General features: G+C 49.3%; 1 protein-coding gene across 1 annotated transcript in view; it reads right to left on the bottom strand.

The window, feature by feature from the left end:
- The window catches only part of TMEM278 (transmembrane protein 278), a 43,247-nt gene extending 30,131 nt beyond the window's left edge, over nt 1-13,116 (bottom strand). Inside the window, exon 1 of the mRNA XM_073316529.2 lies at nt 12,023-13,116. Within this exon, the coding sequence (XP_073172630.1) occupies nt 12,023-12,292 (270 nt within the window). The 5' untranslated portion in view covers nt 12,293-13,116. The remainder of the gene's footprint in view (nt 1-12,022) is intronic.
- Between the last annotated feature and the right edge of the window lie 4,193 nt (nt 13,117-17,309).

Here is a 17,309-nt window from a genome sequence, read left to right as displayed (position 1 = left end):
GGGAAGTCATTCTCCTGACACATCCAGCCATGTGGCCTTCCAGTGGGATGATGCGAAGGAAGCCAATTGGCTGGGAACAAGGGAGCCTATCGTCTGAGAGGCGGGGAAGCCCTCGTTTGAACACAAACAGCCTCTGCCCTTAGCAAATGGGGTAAGATAAGAACAATTGGTGCACGGACTTTTTGTTCTCTGAGTTCACAACACTACCACAAAGGGGTCCTGGTCCAAGACGGTGGCCCCTGGGTTCTATTGTAATAATTAATATGAAAAAAGCCAGTGGTGAATGGGCTGGAGCGTGATATCTGGGAACGTTTTCTCCCACAAGGAATTCCCTAAGACAAACATGCCAAGGCACTTTGCAGGCAAAGCGAGGAGCTTTCGGTATTGGCTGGCAAGTGGCGGGGACCTGACGGCACCAGCTGGGAGATGGATCGTCCCCGCAGCTAAGGTGAAAAAATGCCTTCTCCAAATGGTTTCCATTTTTAAACAATAACGATTGAGAGTGGAGAGAAGAACCTGTGGGTAATGACTAGGCATCAAAGGATCAGGTGGGAGGCAGGTCAGGCCTAGAGGGAACCATCAACTGGAAGCTCACCAATGTGATTGGACATGTAACGGGAGGTTTAATGGGCTGTCAGTGCAGGGGTCCTGCGCTGCGAGGCAGGATCTCAGCTCAGGCATCAGGGAACTGGCTGATGCAGTAAACACGCTGCAAATCACTCCATCCACCTCTCGCTCCACCTCTCCTGACCAGATCCAAATCCCCGAGCTAGCAGTCATGGGGCTTCATTAGCCCAGCAAAATGCTAGAGTCGATGCAAGACGCTGTCAAGACGCAGCGTGGGAGACTGTACTGGTATTTGGAAAGCATGACATGTAATTAGGGGCTGTAACTGACTAGGAAGCTCACACCTGATTTGGATTGCTCATGGTAAACAGAGCCTGGGAGCATCCGCAGCCACCTGCATTAGGAAAATGTCAGCACAAAGGAATGTCTGCCAATGAAACCTCCTGAGGGGGCAGGGAGAGATCCCCATCCAAGCTATCTCCACAGAGAATCTCCTGTCTGGGTCTGAGATGTCAATAGACTCCTCCGTGTAGGACCCACGCCGCCTGCAAGAAGTCATGGGTACCTGGCATGCCTGATGTGCCAGGGCTTTGAAGAGGCACATGTGACGTTCTCTGATCAAAATATGACCATACGGATCATTGCTGCAACCGCTGTTATGTATTTGCAGAAAATCTTGTACAAAGGTTGTCAAGTGAGGTGTCTATGAAAAGGTTAGCGTTTGCTGGTTATGACTGTGCTATCTGCACGCATGAATCACTTTTGTATTTGAAATTATAAGTATTGGCTCTAGACTTGGATTTCAAATGTTTGCTCCTGGGGTACAGCCCACAAGGTAGCTAGGCAGCACATCTTGGAGGGACTATTCAAATGGAATGGCCCATCGAGAGAACATTTAACTGACAACGGACTATGGGAAACACCCCTCTACACTTAGTGGAATTTCCTGCTGTGACGAGCCGAAATGCGTGGACATGGGACCTGCCACGGGACTCCAGACTCCATCTTGTTGCTGTAATTTTCCACAGTAAGAACAACGGGGGAAAAGATAAAAGGCCCTAGAAACTCCTCCATTTTGCCTCTATCCTGCTCCAGCCTCTATCCTTCCGAACCCTCTGGTCTATGAACTTATACTAATGGGAGCATTCTAACCAGTCGACTGAAGACCATCCAATGATTTGGAAGCAACCAGAGACTTATCAAACCAGCAGTTTATTCCATCACTGCTACAAGCCTGAACCAAGAACTTTGCAATTACTGTATGTATTTGATTCCTTTGACCAATTTTAACTCTCACCTTTCTTTTTTTTTTTTAATGAATAAATCTTTAGATTTTAGATACTAAAGGATTGGCAACAGTGTGATTTTTGGGTAAGATCTAAGCTATATATTGACCTGGGTGTGTGGCTGGTCCTTTGGGATCAGAAGAACTCTTTATTTGTTGAGACTGGTTGTAAAGAACCACTAACCTTTAAATCCGGTGTTTTTGGTGATAATACAAGGACTGGGATGCCCAAGGTGTAACCGTGCCACAGTGAGTCACAGCTCAGGATGCCAAATTCAGGACCAACTGCTGAGAAATAGGGCAGATACACCTCCAAGACTGGTGGCTAATCCCCCGTAGGCTATACCAGACCAGCAACAAAAGTAAACTCCTGTTTCACCACACTGGCTAACAAGAAGTCATAAAAGCAGTTTCCTTGGGCATTCCTGCACTGGCAGCGGGATGGACTGGGTCACCAAAGAGATCCTGCCCATCTCTGGACTCTGAGTTTATGAACCTCTCAGCCGTCACGCTACGTGTCAGACAATAGCAGAGAGTCATCTATTTCAAGAGGGCCCTGGGGCACAAGGGAGGGCCGGGGACACTGAAGGTCCGGAGTGGCGAGAGAGCCATGGGAGTATGGGAGGATTGTGCGGAGTTAGGGAAAAGAGGGACGATGCACGTACAGACTGTGACAGTTATTACTGAAGAAGTTTCTGAGACATATTGAATGCTGATGTGAGCAGCTGCAACTCCATTCCCTTCAGTGGAGCTGCAAATGCTCGTACCAGTGGAGCATTTTCAGTGGAGATCAATAACGTTCCCGTTCTGCTTTATCCATAAAGCATCCTGTCCCAGCTACCAGGAGCTCTTCAGTTTGCTAAAGTGGGCTACAAACCTCAGGAGAACAGGCTTGCTGGTGAGATTGACAGTTCTTCTGCTTTGAGTCCTGTACTGATATTTGGAAAGCATGACAGGGAATAAGTTTTCTCATGGCAGTCAGTCTCTTCCAGATTTATCTGGATCTGGGCAGCACCAGGGCATGCAGAAGTGAAAGAGGAGAAACCTTTTCAGATCCTCCAGAACTGCACTGGTTTGATTCTAGGAAGGGACCATTGTTCGGGATAGGGCAGAGTTTTTATCTGCTCCAAACCAACTGGCCCATCTCTAATGGGGATCAACATCTAGGCAAATGAGATTCTCTCCCTTTAAAAAGTCACCATAGGAAATTAAGGTAAGGGGAATAAAGATAAACTTCCATATCTCTGCAGGGAGATCAATGTCGAGAGCCAGACGCCTCCGTGTTTACAAGGCAAATGCACACTGCACCAAAGACAATATGATGCACCCGGCTGCAATCGCTGTTCTGCAGAGACTCATTCTGACAAAGCCTGGGTGATTTGTTCATTTCGTTACTAGGTAGCGCTCCCCTTGGATGCCCAGTTTAGCAATTTACCTCCTCTGAGGAGCTACTGAGTGGCAGAAGGAAAATAACTCCAACAATCCCAGGCAGGGAGTGGTAGGAAATCAATTCGTACCTCATGTCGCCAGTGGCAGAGGCTTTGGGGAAAGCTACAGAAGGCTGGGTTTGGCCATTCAGCCGGTTTGGGGCCAGATTGTGGTTGCTCTATGCATAGCCAGTAATGTCTTGCTCCACAGGTCTTCCCGATGGAGACTCACAGCGCCAGGACTGTTCGGTGAGAGGCAGGGTACTGCAGCCCAGCCCTTGGGGGTGTATCTTTTATACAACGGAGCAGCCGTGAAGGCTAATGAATCCGAGACTGCTCACTAGAGATGTCAAGAAACCTACAGCTGGATTGCCTCCCCCTCTCCCCCTTCACACACGCTCAGGAATACCATAGATCCCTTAGGGGCTGCTTGTCTCCTGCAGGAGGAAGCGTTCTAGCAGGAGGGGTAAGGAGACAGGTGAGAGATTGGGGTGCTGCTGGACAATTCAATGGCACATCTGGCTCTGTGCCAGAGCTGGCTATTAGTTTTATGTCTGTTAGCAGCAGCGACGTCTGAGCAGTGATTACCACGACAAAGGCCTCTCTGTTCATGAGCTAGCAAGATCTACGGATGCGCTGGGTAATAACTGCAGCTCGCCGCTTTGTCAGAACATTCCAGGGCTGTAAACGTGACGAGCTAAAATGCCCGGAACCGCGCATATGTCAGCTACTGAAAGAGCAAAACCATCTCAGGGAAAGCGCGAGGCAGGGGGAGCCGGCCACTTTCAGTCCTTGGTGCGTTAGCTGCATACTACATCACCAGGCTTTATCGCCCCTCGGGCACGGTGATAAATGCCTGCAGCCAACAGTATGCTCTCTGCGTGTCTGAGCGTCTCGAAGAGCGTCGAATGAATGCACTAAGGCTCTGTGTGACGAACTAGCTGCTTCACGGAACGTACGTCTGCTCTGGCTGGATGTCTGCATGGCATTCACTGAACACGGCCAAACGCATCCCGTCGCAGCATCCCTGGGACTTGGGGAAACCCTGGGCTGGTGTATTCAGGGGCTGGACTTCCACTGTTTCAATGCCCACAGGAGATCCTCTTGGGGCATTAAGGACAGCATGTGGTTTGGGGCATATACTGTTATTACAACAGCACCTGGAAGCTCCAACCAAGATCAGGGCCCTCAGTGCTGGACACACACCTAGTAAGAGGCAGTCCCTGCCCCAAAGAGCTTGTCTGAATAGACAAGGAGGGGAGACAGGAAGTACTATTATCTTTGTTTTACAGGTGTGCTCTGTGGATTGAGTGACTGGCCTGGGGTCACACAGGGAGCCTGTAGCAGAGTCCCACCCCAGTGCCCGAACCACAAAGTCCACCTTTCTTGCTTTGCTAAGCACCAGCAACGGCCCACCCACACCCTCCGGGAGGTCAAGGGCATTATACAGACCTTAGCTAAGCTTCACAGCATGCCAGTGAGGTACGTGAGTAAATAGGAAAAATAAGGTAGGCTGGAATTATGTGACTTGCCCAAGATCACAAGTGGCAGAGCTGAGAAGAGAACCAGGAGTTCTGATTCCCAGGCCCATACACTAAGAAGGGAGGGCTGGCTGACTGGCTACATGACATCCTACATTTAGCATTGTAATGTGCAAAACCCTGAGGCTTTGTCTAGACTCAGGGGAAAGGCATTATTTATGATCCTGTTCACGAACTCCTCCTAAACCAGACTTTGCACCTAGCTCAGACACAGTTTAACGCCTTTTACCCTATGGTAGCTGGCCAGGGTCGGGGTCAGCAATGTGTCCGTACACAGGGTGGTAAAAATGTTGAGGTCTGTGGTAATTTTTCACAAAATTGAATGACTGAATGACATGACCACCCCCACACGTCCGTCACTAAGTACAGTAATTTTGTCAAGTGTCCATCGCTCAACATGGTGGTGTCGACCCCTAGCCAGGGTTGATCCTGGGGGGGTGGCAGAGATCTGTTAGATCAGTGGTTTTCAACCTTTTTTCATTTGAAAACCCCTAAAAAATTTCAAATGGAGATGCGGACGCCATTGGAAATCTTCAGACATAGTCTGTGGATACCCAGGGGTCCACGGACCACAGGTTGAGTGCCCCTGTGTTAGCTGTATTTACAACCAAAGCTTTAGATCCTTTCGCCACATTAGTTTCCACTGGCAGTGAGTGTCTCTTTGCTGAACAAAAGCATTGATTCGTGCGGGTAGGAGGGGTTATTATTTCAGCGATAGATTCTCAACCAACCGGTGGCCGTTTGTTTACTGAAATGGGTGTTACTGATCAACGCCTCCCGTTAAGAACAGTGGTGGCTTCCCCAGGGCCGAAGGAAGACAAGACCCTTAGCTTCTGTGCTTTCAGGTCCTGTCAGTCTGCATCGGGGTCCTGAACGTTTGTGTTCAGAGCAACGGATTGAGAGTATTTTGTGTTGGATTAAGATTCACTTACTCAGTAGTAACAGATCTCTATTAAGGCAATATTCTCAGCACGTAGTGATCAATTACTTGCAAGTGGGAAGCTCATAAGGTTGATCCTATCACAGTCACCTCCAGCCCCGGACAGTACAGCTTCGACCTCCCTTTGTTACACAAACTTATTGATAACTTTTTGTTATCTTTTCTTATTCCTGTGTATTAGCCTCTCATTTCCATGTTAACTCTCCCCTCTGTCAGTACAGGTTTAGTGCAATTCAAACCGCCTTTCTAGACTTTTAGTTACTTTATCTCTTCTTTTTCTTTCTCTCTCATGATTGCTCTGCAATTTCCTACATCTGTGCAGTTCTACGTACACTCACGCTGGTAAATAGCATCAGAACAGACTCTTAACATTCACAGCAGGCTTCTATCAGGGTGAAATATGCCTTCACTCCCAACTCTTTGCCGTGGGCAAAGTAATAGGAAGGTGCAAAGCAAATGTCCAGAGCCTGGAAAGAAGCACATCACCTTGTGTCCTCTTGCCCTCTGTATGCTAAGGGCCAAATGTGTGTAGCAGAGGCACAAGCTCAATGGTCAGAGTGGAGAGAAGCGGGCAGGTAACTCCCCTCTCACTAACCTTGGTGTAAATCAGGAGTAACTCTGTTCATTTCAATGGAGTTATGCTGGTGCAAACTGGAGGCTAACCAGATGCAGACTTTTTGGGCACAAAGCCACAGGGATTTAACTTGATGCCATATTTTAATTACGGGCAAGTTTAATCTTTTGAAGGTGATTTATTTCCATGTTGAGATTGCCTGGATTTTGCCAGCACTAACCCCATCCAGCCCTCACCTCTGGCTAGCAGATGTTCCTGACCATACTAGGCATTTCGTAGAGGTGCTTCTGAGGATAATAGGTGATGAGGTAAACTCCCAAGCTCAGTGTTTCTGAAGGTAAATCTTGGGCCAAGTCTCGGCTGGTGTTAAGCTGCATTCTCCACTGAGGTCAATAAAACTATACTATTTACACCAGCTATCTGGCCCAGGGGTGTCTTTTTATTTAATAATAAGAGCTTCTAATTCTCTCTTCTTATTTAAGCCCTCCTCTAAAGTCACCCTGCTGCATGGATTGGATAATTTCTCATGCCCTACTCCCAGGTGCTTTGTGAAACTGGACTAAGATGGGACGCAATGGGAGGCGGCAGATCAAGTAGGAGATGCAGTTTAAGTTATTAAAAGGGAAAAAACTTATTTTCAATATTTTTCAGTGCAGAGAGCTGAGTAAATCAGGCTGAGGTGGGTGCTCTTAGCTTAGGATCTGTTGGACAGGGAGCAAATGAGAGGCTGGGACATACTTGAAATTGACAATACTTAAGGGCCCAGTCCTGCAGGGAAAACTCACAGTGAAGTCAATGGGCGTTTTCCCTGAGTAAGCCATTCAGGATCCATCCCTAATATTGAGAGAGAGAGAGAGAAGAAATGAGTTCCTACACAGCTTATTTCTAACAATGACTGATTGGTGATTACATCCCAGGCTTGCAAACACAGTATTCCCGGGTGGTTTCAATGGATTAGTCACGGTAATAAGCACTATATTAGGTCGTGCATATGTGCAGAATCGGACCCCCGAGACTGGAGCCCAAATTGAGCACATTATACAGACTGATCCAACTACTAGTCAAATCAATGGAAAGACTTGTCTTTGGGAGCTGGATAAGGCTTTTTATGAACTACAATATATTTAATAATTTAGACCCTAACCCACCTCTACTGAAGTCAAATGAGAGTCTTGCCATTGATTTCAGAGTGTGCTGGGTCAGGGTCATAGAGAGAAAACACTGGAGGTTGCAGGTTTCCTCACTGGACGTATCCGGGGACACTGGTCACACAATGACTTCGTCTTGTTTGTGTATCTTGAATCGTTATTACGGTTATTGCTATCTTTAAGCATCTGACGAATTGTGGAGTTCAGGCTAGTAGCAAAAACCAGAGCAGCGTTTGGTAGGTTCTGACTTTTTATCAGCTCTTGTGACTTTAATCCCTTCCACACTACAGAGTGACGCAGCCTGGCTTCCATTAGCCTTGCAGCATCATTAGATTTTGTCCTCTCATTTGAGGTTTACTTTCGTCATCAGGCTGGATCAGTATTTGGATGGAAACCTTCTCAGAGGATGGGTGCTGAGCACTGACTGAAGTCCAGCTCCTTTTCAGGTGTTTTAAGATGGGCACCCCAAGAATGGAGACACCCAGAATCACTAGTGCCTTTTGAAAATGTAAGCCATACACTGCCCTGATCCTGCTTTGAGATTGGCATTTGTGACCCCCCTCTGCCCACATGGTACCCCATTCATATCAGGGGAGCTCTGCATAGACTCCAGACCGTGCCCCGCCACTTCTCAAAGCAGGATAGGAGCATTAGCCCCAGATCCTCAAATGTACTTAGGTGCCTAGCTCCCATTGATTTGAACAGGAGTTAGCTCCCTAAATACCTTTGAAGGTTTGGGCCTTAGTCTTTATTTGCCAAGATATTCTTTTGTCTCCTTTCACCCAGACAGGAAAACAAATGTGTGATGGCACAAGGACAGAGAGGGTCATATCATATCCCCACATCGGACAGATGATGCTGGAGCAAAACAGGAAAATACGATGAGAAATGGAAAGCCATAAACATTCTTTAAAAATCCCCCAAAACACTCAAGAGTAGAGCATCCAAATGAAACTGACACGCACAGAGACAGTGTACTAAATGGGGACAAAATGAGTTTTTCAATGGGAATAAATAAAAAACTGCAGCCCATGTGTCTGGGAAGCCGGCCCAGATCTGCAAGACGGGAGTGTGTGTGTGTGTGTGTATCTTTTATTAGATCTTGTTCTTATCATTAGATAGATCACAGAGAATGAAACTTGCAGGAAGAGGGCTTAGTTAAAATGAAATTAACAAAACAAATTAAAGTCCATGGGGGGGAGGCTGCAAATCACAGGGGAGGACTGTGAGCCGTCTGCTATCGCTGCCTCTGTAGTGTAGATGGTGCAGGGGAGTTGCAGAGAAATATTGTGACATTAAAATGCAAACTGCAGTGAGTAACTGAAGCTACACAGAATTCTCTGTCGACCCAGGCAGTGTATTTACTTGATCTGTGTCACAGCTGGCTGCTTGTTAATTAAAACAGGAATAAAAAATGACGCCTGACAGACCTACAGCTCCCGAGCACACTGGGGAGTGTCAGAATGAATCCAGAGCACTCCTGCCAGCATTCAAGGGGTTAAACCCTTCCTATGTGGAGCAAAGCACAGGTCCCCTATGACTGGCATCTTGCAGAGCCTGATTCTGGTCTCACATGGGAGGAACTCCAGGGAAGTCAGTGGAGTTACACTGGGGTAAAACTGGTGCAAAAGCTCCTTGAATAACAAGGAGCCAAATCTTGGAGGGCTTTCTCACTCCTTGAACAAAATTCCCAAGGACTTCAAAGGGAATTTTGCCTAAGCAAGCGGAGAGTAGACACTAACTGACGTCTTCAGATTTGGGCCCTCAGAGAAATCAGCAATACCGAAACCTGCCTTTCCTCCAGACCTGCTCAAATACTGCTGACACACATAAAATATACGAAACAGATTGGAAACTGACCCAATTTCTTCTCACTATATGAAACCCCACACAATTAAAGACAAGACAGATCCGAGCTTTGAATCTGGCTCTGGATTTGCATCGGAAGCTGAACTCCTTCAGAATTTCAGATCTGGAGTTCTGGTCTCCAATGTATTTCACAGAGGGCACATCAATGTAGCCTGCTTTAGGTAGGTGAGTTGGAATTTTCCCATAAAAAACAGAACTAGACTGGGTAAAAAGAACTTCCGTGCGGAATAGGGTTGGTTTGCTGTAGACCCGTGTGTCAAGGTGAGATGAGAAGAGATGGGAAATGCAGCAGATGTAGCTGTCATGTGCTCAGCAAGAGCTCAACTTGCAACCTGCCAGTGTCCCAGGAGGCAAGAACACTATATGGGGGGGCATGTGTGGTTCACCCACATGAGCCCCCCCAGCACCTGTGGGCCATGGGAGCTGTGCAGGGGTCAGCTCACACCAGGAAGGACAAGCTGAGCCGAGCTGTTCGGGTCACAGGGGCTGGAGACTTCCAGATTCATTTGGATGTTTGAGGGGGACAAACAGACTTGACTGGGGATCTCCCCACAAGCTCCAGGGAATCCCCTTAGTATCCTGAAGGCTGCTGGGGGAAGGATCCTATGATTGTCAGGACTCAGGGGATGCTGTTATTGGGGCTGGGGGATGAGGGTGTGACACAGGGGATGCGATGCTTGCCGGCTTCTTCTCTGGGTGAACAGAGCTCAGCCCAGCCGCATTCCCATTCCCCAAGCAGGGGCTGAAGTTTGCAAACACATCTGGCCTTGACCCCACAGCTCAGAGACAGGAAGCTTTACACAGCTCTAGGGAAAAGCCCTGTGTCGAGGTCACTGGGGCTATTGCAAACCTCTCCTCAAATGCCACAGAGAGGGAATCTTTCACTTCCCCCTTTTCAACCCCAAAGGGACCTCCATGTTAACATCTCATCCAAAGACTAGCACCCGTCTAGTCCTGCACTGAGTGCCAGGGCTGGGTAGGAGCCCAACCTCTGAGGCAGGGGTGAGATCCCCTGCGGCACTGCGGGGGAAGTCCCATCAGCTACTGAGCCCCAATAGGAGAGAGCATCCCAGAGAACTGCTTTAACCCTTTCACTGAGGGCATTTTGCAGATGGCCAGACAAAGGAATTCACAGGACAAGTGCCATGTATGTGAGCCCAGGACTGCCTCATCATGCAAACTGCACACACGGCCTCTGTTAAATCTGCATGTCAGAGAAGAAATCAGCACTGGAAGAAGCAACGATTATGTATGCTGAATAAATGGTAAAGAGCGTCATGCATCCCCCTTGGCCTGGCCCTTTTACACCAGTGTGCACCGGGTGTAAAACGCAGCCCTTTAGACAGAGGACCCCTGTGCGCTCGCGCCAATGACAACACAAGGCAAAAAGCCACAGAGGCTCAGGGCTCTACATTCGTATCTTGGCTCTTCGCTGGCTCACTGGGCGACACGTGTAACTTGGGTGCTGCCTGACCTGGAAGGTGGGTGCACGGGACGTCTGTCAGGTGCTTGGCGAGCCGTAGATCAAAGGACGTATGGAATTCTGGTGCACTATGTTTCTCTATCATGCCCTGTGAATGGGAGTCACCCCACATGCATCCAGCAGAGGGGACCCCCTCGAATGCACAACAGGCTGCAGGGCAATGTAAACCCCAAAGGTCCACCCATGTGTCAGCTGTGTGCCCCAAACTGCCATGATCTTCTACGGGAGCTTTGCCCGAGTGGGGAGTGCTTTGCTGTAAAATCTCTTTATGAATCATTACGGCCAGCTTGTCAGCCCGCTGTCCAGGGAACAAAATCCTGCAGCTGGGGACGGACGGGGTAAAGGTGAGATTTCTTTGTCAAGATTCAAGTATTGGTGTAGAGGGAACTTGAAATCTCAAGCCGCAGAGGCTGGATCTAAACTCTCTGCATGCAGGAGAGGGGATGCTTGCTTGCCCCAGTGCACGGAGTTTATCTAATCCCACCCCTCACGCCAGGCTCAGAGTGGCCTGGCCCAACAGTACAACCGGGTTTTTTTTCGCCTAGGAAATATTTTACTAGTGGAGAAAAAAAAATCTGTTGTTTCTATCCTAGGAATCGACTTAAAACCAAGCCAGCTCAAGCGAGGACTCTGGGGTGGGACTGGTTATTCTAGAAAGTTGGTCTCCAGCTTTTTTTATTCCTTAGGTTCTTACCAACCCCGTGGCTCCCACCCGTGAATCCCACCTTAGTGGCCTCTGCTCAGAGGAGAAGGCAAGGAGCACCTGGCAAGGGTTCAAATAAGGACCTGATCCAACACCCAGTGAAGTCAAAGGACAGACTCCCAGAGATTTGGATGGGCTTTGGATCAGGCCCTACAGGGGACCTGTTGCTAAAGTCAGTTCTCCTGGGCGACTTGGAAGCAGTTACAATGGCTGGTGTGCAAAGGTGTCACACCCCAGAGCACATTCTGTCTGTCTGTCCATTTGTCCCTCACCTCCACTGACTCAGACACACACACTCTCTCCCCCCTCCTCAACCACGTCTTTGGAAAACTAAGCTAAAGCTCAGCAATCCCAACCTGGTTTTTAAAGCCACTGTCCCGCCCTCTTTCCTTAGAGGAGCTCAGTCAAGAATCCCAGGGAAGCCGGGGCCCTGTCCTGGCTCGGGGTGCCAAGGCCCACGCAGGGGCCGGACCACACTCACTTACCCGGGAGTGGCACTGGAAGCCGAAGTACACCACCACGATCGTCGGCAGCAGCACGACAGCAAAGATGGTGACCACCAGGAGCAAGTTCACGAGGAAGACCAGAGAGTTCGTGGCGACGATCAGCAGGGTCCAAGCCCAGCAGCAGCAGGTGCTCCGGGGCTCCAAGGGAAGAAGCTGGTCGTCCATGTCGTAAGGAGGGAGGCCGGGGATCATCCGGGACGTGTCGGACAGATTGTCCACTTCAAAGTCCTCGATCTCCTGGTCGGACATTCTCAGAGGAGTTTCTTTACCCCTCCTTCCCTTGTTCTTTTTTCCTGCCTTTGCTGTTGGCCACGAACCCAAGCGTGGAGCTCTGGGGCTTTCCTTTCTCAGCCGGAAGCCAGCAGAGGAGGGCTAGCCAGACACCAGCAAGGACCCTAGAGATGGAATGGCCCTACTGGGCCACCTGGTGCACCCCAGCCTGGCCAGGGCAGGATCATGCCCTGCAGTATATTCTCCAACACTGCCTCTCCTCCAGTCTGAGAACAGAGATGCACCTGCTGGAAGTTTGGTCCGGAACCAGCTACGGGCTATCGCTTTGCTTTTGAATCCACGGTGTTTCCTTATTTTCTCTTGCACGCTCTCTCTGTCTTCTGGGGCTCTTCCTTATGGGGATACGGTCCCAAGGAGTTCCCAAGAGTTTCTGCCCTAGCTTGGATATGCTGCACGGCTCTGGAGATAGCCTAGTAGTCCTGCTGGCTAAGAGTGTCAAGCTCAGGCCCTTTCAGAGACTGTTCCTTGACTTTGAATCATCTATTTGTGGCCAGTATCCCAGAGCCAAGTAATTACCCAACTTTCTTCCAATTGGCGTGCCTGGTTAAAAGAAGAAGCGGGAGCAGCTTCTCCCTCGTCCTGTTGGAAACCCTGCCTGCGCTGTGCAGTGCTGAAAGCAAAGAGACACAAGCTGACTGGAGCAGCGTGTGTGGTTTTGGTGCACACAACTGTCTGCATTCACAGGCACTCAGACTGGAGCAGCGTCTTCCCTTCTGAGCTGGCTCTGGAGCTGTGCAATGCCGCACTGTTCATACTGCTGGCTCTCGAGTGGCTTTATCAGATTTCCTTCCTGTGCTAGCCAATCCTTTGCAGCTTGTTTCTCCACCCCAGCCACTTAGCACGCAGTGCCTGGGTACCACGCTCTCCCCACCTTCCCAGGTTAGGATGGTCTTTTTTGACACTGAAATTGCTCTGTTCTCAACTCTCCGGCCACAATTTCTTTGCAGATAAAAGACTAGGATACTGTAACAGACGATAATCATTGCACTTCCTAGACAGGGATCTCAGCATGCTCTGCAAACAGTAACTCTCTTTTAAGGCAACAAGAACTGCAATGAATGGAGGTCTTTTTGCTTGGCTCATGATCAACCCCACGTAAAGAAATGGAGATTGTCTCTCCTGATGATCTTTAGCACTTATATTGCACTTTACATACATGCTATCAGCACGCCGGGAGCAAGGAAACATCCCCACTGAACAGATGGGGAAACTGAGGCAAACACCAGTTGCATATCTGGCCCAAGGTGAACTGCTAATTAGTGGCATAGCAGGGAGTGGAATTCAGCAGTGCCGGAGTGCAGCTCGATGCTCGTTCCTTCGAACCACTTTGCACTGGACCGAGCAGACAATACAAAGCTTGTGTGAGATCAACCATTACATACAATGCTTCAAAAATAAATGTGGTTTCTAAGATACAGACTAAAGTTCGTCAGGAAATGATTATTTTTCCTCCAGGAAAAATGTCAAAATTCCTGCGGTGATTTCCAGCCTTTGATATAAACTCAAACATTTTTCAACAAAAACAAATGTTTTGCGTGGAAATTTCCATGCTGGCAAAAAAGCTTTTTTCTGTTGGAAATAAACATTCTGATGACAAATCTTTGATCCGCTCCCACACAGGTGTCTTTGACCCTGAGAACTCTCTTCATCTTTTCGTCGGTACTCTGAGCCCCTGTGGCATTTCCAGTGGCTATGGTGATGAGTGTCACATATTAGGACTGGATAGAGTAGCCAGAGTTTGCTGGGAGGTGCTGGCCAGAGAGTCTTATCAGCCAGCTGGAAGCCTGAGAAGTGGCTGCAGGACCCTTTGGGGATGGGGACACTGGAAAGCTCAGGGAGGGAATGGGGAATAACAGTTTGATTGGCACAGGGGAGAAAAGGAAAACCAGGCTGTAGCGTGCGTGGGCTCAGAAATGGGTTGTGTCTCACACAGCTAAGCTGTGGGAGCAGAGAAGTGTGTAGCCTTCTGTCTCCTAGAGTCCTTGGTCTTTTCGGCATGCACGTGTGTGAACGCAGACAAAGGACATGATATCGGGTTCTCGGAACAAGTGCTGTCTCCCCAGCAGCAGCACCCCATTGACTTTCCTTTCTCCTCATGCTGAGGACTTGTCTTGGGCATGATTCTTACAGGAAAGCACCTTGCGTTCCTGGGAGGCTCCCCTCGAACGGCTCCATGCTTGAAATCCGGGCCAGACGAGGACTGCCCGAGCGTGAGTCGGAGCCACGCTCAGAAGGAGAAGCGCCCTGCCACGGGGTGTTCTGCACATCCAGGCTTCTGCCTGGAGAGTTTCAGGGAGCAGCAGCATACCCAGACAGCAGCTAAGTTGCAACAGCTGGGTTATCCCAAAGGCAGGGCTGCTAGAGAGAGGCAGGGTTAGAGCCACCCCAGTGCAAAGTGCCGGCTTTGCATTCTCACCACTTACCTGTGGTACTCTTCGTTACTTGTATTAATGAAAATCAGGGCCCCTCTGTGCTAGGTGCTGTACATACACATAGTGGGACAGGCCCCGCCCCCAAAGAACTTGCCTCCTAGACAAGTCAGCCAAAGGAAGGATCATTATTCCCCTTTCACAGATGGGGACGGAGGTGCGGAGAGATTAGTGACTTGCCCAAGGCCACGCAGAGCTAAGCATTGAACTCCCCTCTCCTAGTCTGGATCACAAGGCCATAGATTTACCCCGTTAAATGTTGCAATTACAGGGCCAAATATATGTAACACCCTTCCTGTGCAGCCAGGAAAGGACCTTGGTTCCTGAGGGTTCCTCTGAGACGTTTTGGGCTGGATACATTTTGGGTGAGAGTATTTTGGAAACTGGGCCCAGGGCCTGATGGGGATCTGACTGTCTGGGCATAGAGCAAACTGACCTAGCTAATGCATCTTCACTAGCCATTTCCAGATTGCACAGATCTGTGCTGCACGACTGAGGCTACTGTCGGGTGAACTCGGCTACTCCAAGCTCCTGGCTCTTTTGATAGAGAAGGGCCCTGGATGGGAGATCTGGAGCTGGATTCAGGATGTGGGGATGTTCTGAGCCCATGATAGGGAGCAGATTTCATACCCAACCTTCCAGGGGCTGGTGTAAATGACAGCAAAGGGAAAGGGCGCTAAAATTCCATGGTGGCGCCTTTGCGACTCGACAGCAGGTAACCGAGCCAAGCAGCTGCGCATGCCCTGTGAGTGCTCTAAAGGGACGGGCAACTCACTCAGAAACCCTATCAGAGACTGCTGTTTTGCTGCAGAAGGTAGCTTCTTTCCCTGTGCTCGGGGGGAAGCTGGGACGCACACATACAAGGAGGCCCACCAAGCCTACTGCACCTGTTTACAGCAGGTGAGATTTAATTATATCCCTATGGAGTCCTTTAAAAAAAAAAAAGCTTTAAGGGCTTCTTAGGAAAACGCTGAGCCTGATTCTGCTTTAGTACGTGGGCATAAATCCGGCACAACTCCATTGAGCTGTGAACCTTCTGAGCCATCTCACTTTCTATGGTGACAACATAAATAACTATTTTTGAACACATCCTAGCAATGCCCATGTTGGCGGAGCGGATCACCTGGGTGTAGATCCCTCTGACTGATCCCACCCACCCTGACCAGGGCAGGCTGCTGGTAAATCCATTGGACTTGCTATGCCAGATCATCCCATTGGTCCATCTTACAGTTCATTTTGGAAAGAGCCACATCAGGTCTCCGTTATCTGTCTAGAAACCCAGATGTTGGTGAGACTGTTTGTGCTACAGAAAATATCTCTCTCTTTCACAAGCCACTGGCAGCCAGCTCCTTGGGGAGCCACGCTACAGAATCGCTTTTAATGAGCTTGAAGGCAGGGAGAGGTGTGGGAGGAGATATGTCAATATCTAATTACTGTGCAGTGATCTGCATAAGTGCCTGGGAAAGTTACAAAGCTGAGCTAGTCTTCTGCAGTGTCTTCAGTTAATGGCTTCGCTGTGAAGTTAATTGTGCCTGTGGAAGGAAGGATGGTAACGCTCACCAGGAGCACAGAGCTGGCATCCCAGCTTCTTCTTCTCTTTGGTGGATGGTGTTCGAGAGGCAGTTCTCTTGTGAGCAGCTGGAGAGGCTATGCTTTGGCAAAGGTGATGCAGGATCAAATGTGGTTATTAGGGCTTCCCAGATAGTCGAACCAGCCACATCCAGACTACAGGGCTCCATCCCCCAATCCCAAAGGAGCAGTGGGGGAAGGCAATTTCAAAGGCTGCAGTAACCTGCTTTCCTCCTGAGAGCAAGAGCCGGGCAGAGGAGCCATTGTACCTTGGCGGGGTAACTGCTGGGGCCGATCCTGAAGTGGTGCTGTTTATGCAACCCCCCTTGCTTAGGGCTGTAGCTAAGGGGCCAGGCCAGTCCTCTCTCCACAGACAATCCCTGATTCTTTCAGTCTCCTCTCGCCTCAGCCCTGCAGGTGACACTGCAGCTAATTCAGCCGTTTTGCTTGTGATTATTTATCTTCGGTGTCAAGTTCTCTTCAGATAAAACAGGTGCAACCACGCAAGGGATGGATTCAAAGCAGATGCTCTGACTGTCAGCACTGACCTGAGACTTGATTTGTTCCAGCCGGAGTCTAATGGCGAATAAGATAAAACATGCATTGCCAGCAGTGGATTAAGCCAGTCCTCCACGCATTCCGAACTATCAGTCTGGACAGCGCCCAGCTGTCCGGAGAGGAATGGGAGAGTGAAAATAACAGCAACCGTAACGCAATGCCCCTGCCTGAGGAGAGAATTTTCAGTGGTAGGGCACAAACCGGCGATCCAGATTCAATTCTCTGCTCCACAACTGACTTCCTGGGTGGCTCTTGGGCAAGTCGCTTAGACTCCCTGTGCCTCAGATCCCCCTCTGGACAATGGGGACAACAGCATTGTCCTGCCTCATCGGGCTCTTGTGAGGATAAATACAGTAAAGACTGTGAGGAGTTCAGATACTACAGAGACCATACAAGGACCTAACACAGATAAACATCAG

Source organism: Lepidochelys kempii, chromosome 18 (genome assembly GCF_965140285.1).
Source record: "Lepidochelys kempii isolate rLepKem1 chromosome 18, rLepKem1.hap1, whole genome shotgun sequence".
Classification (NCBI taxonomy): Eukaryota; Metazoa; Chordata; order Testudines; family Cheloniidae; genus Lepidochelys; species Lepidochelys kempii.
The sequence above is the reverse complement of the archived record's forward strand: the minus strand, read 5'-3'. Positions and strand labels throughout refer to the sequence as shown.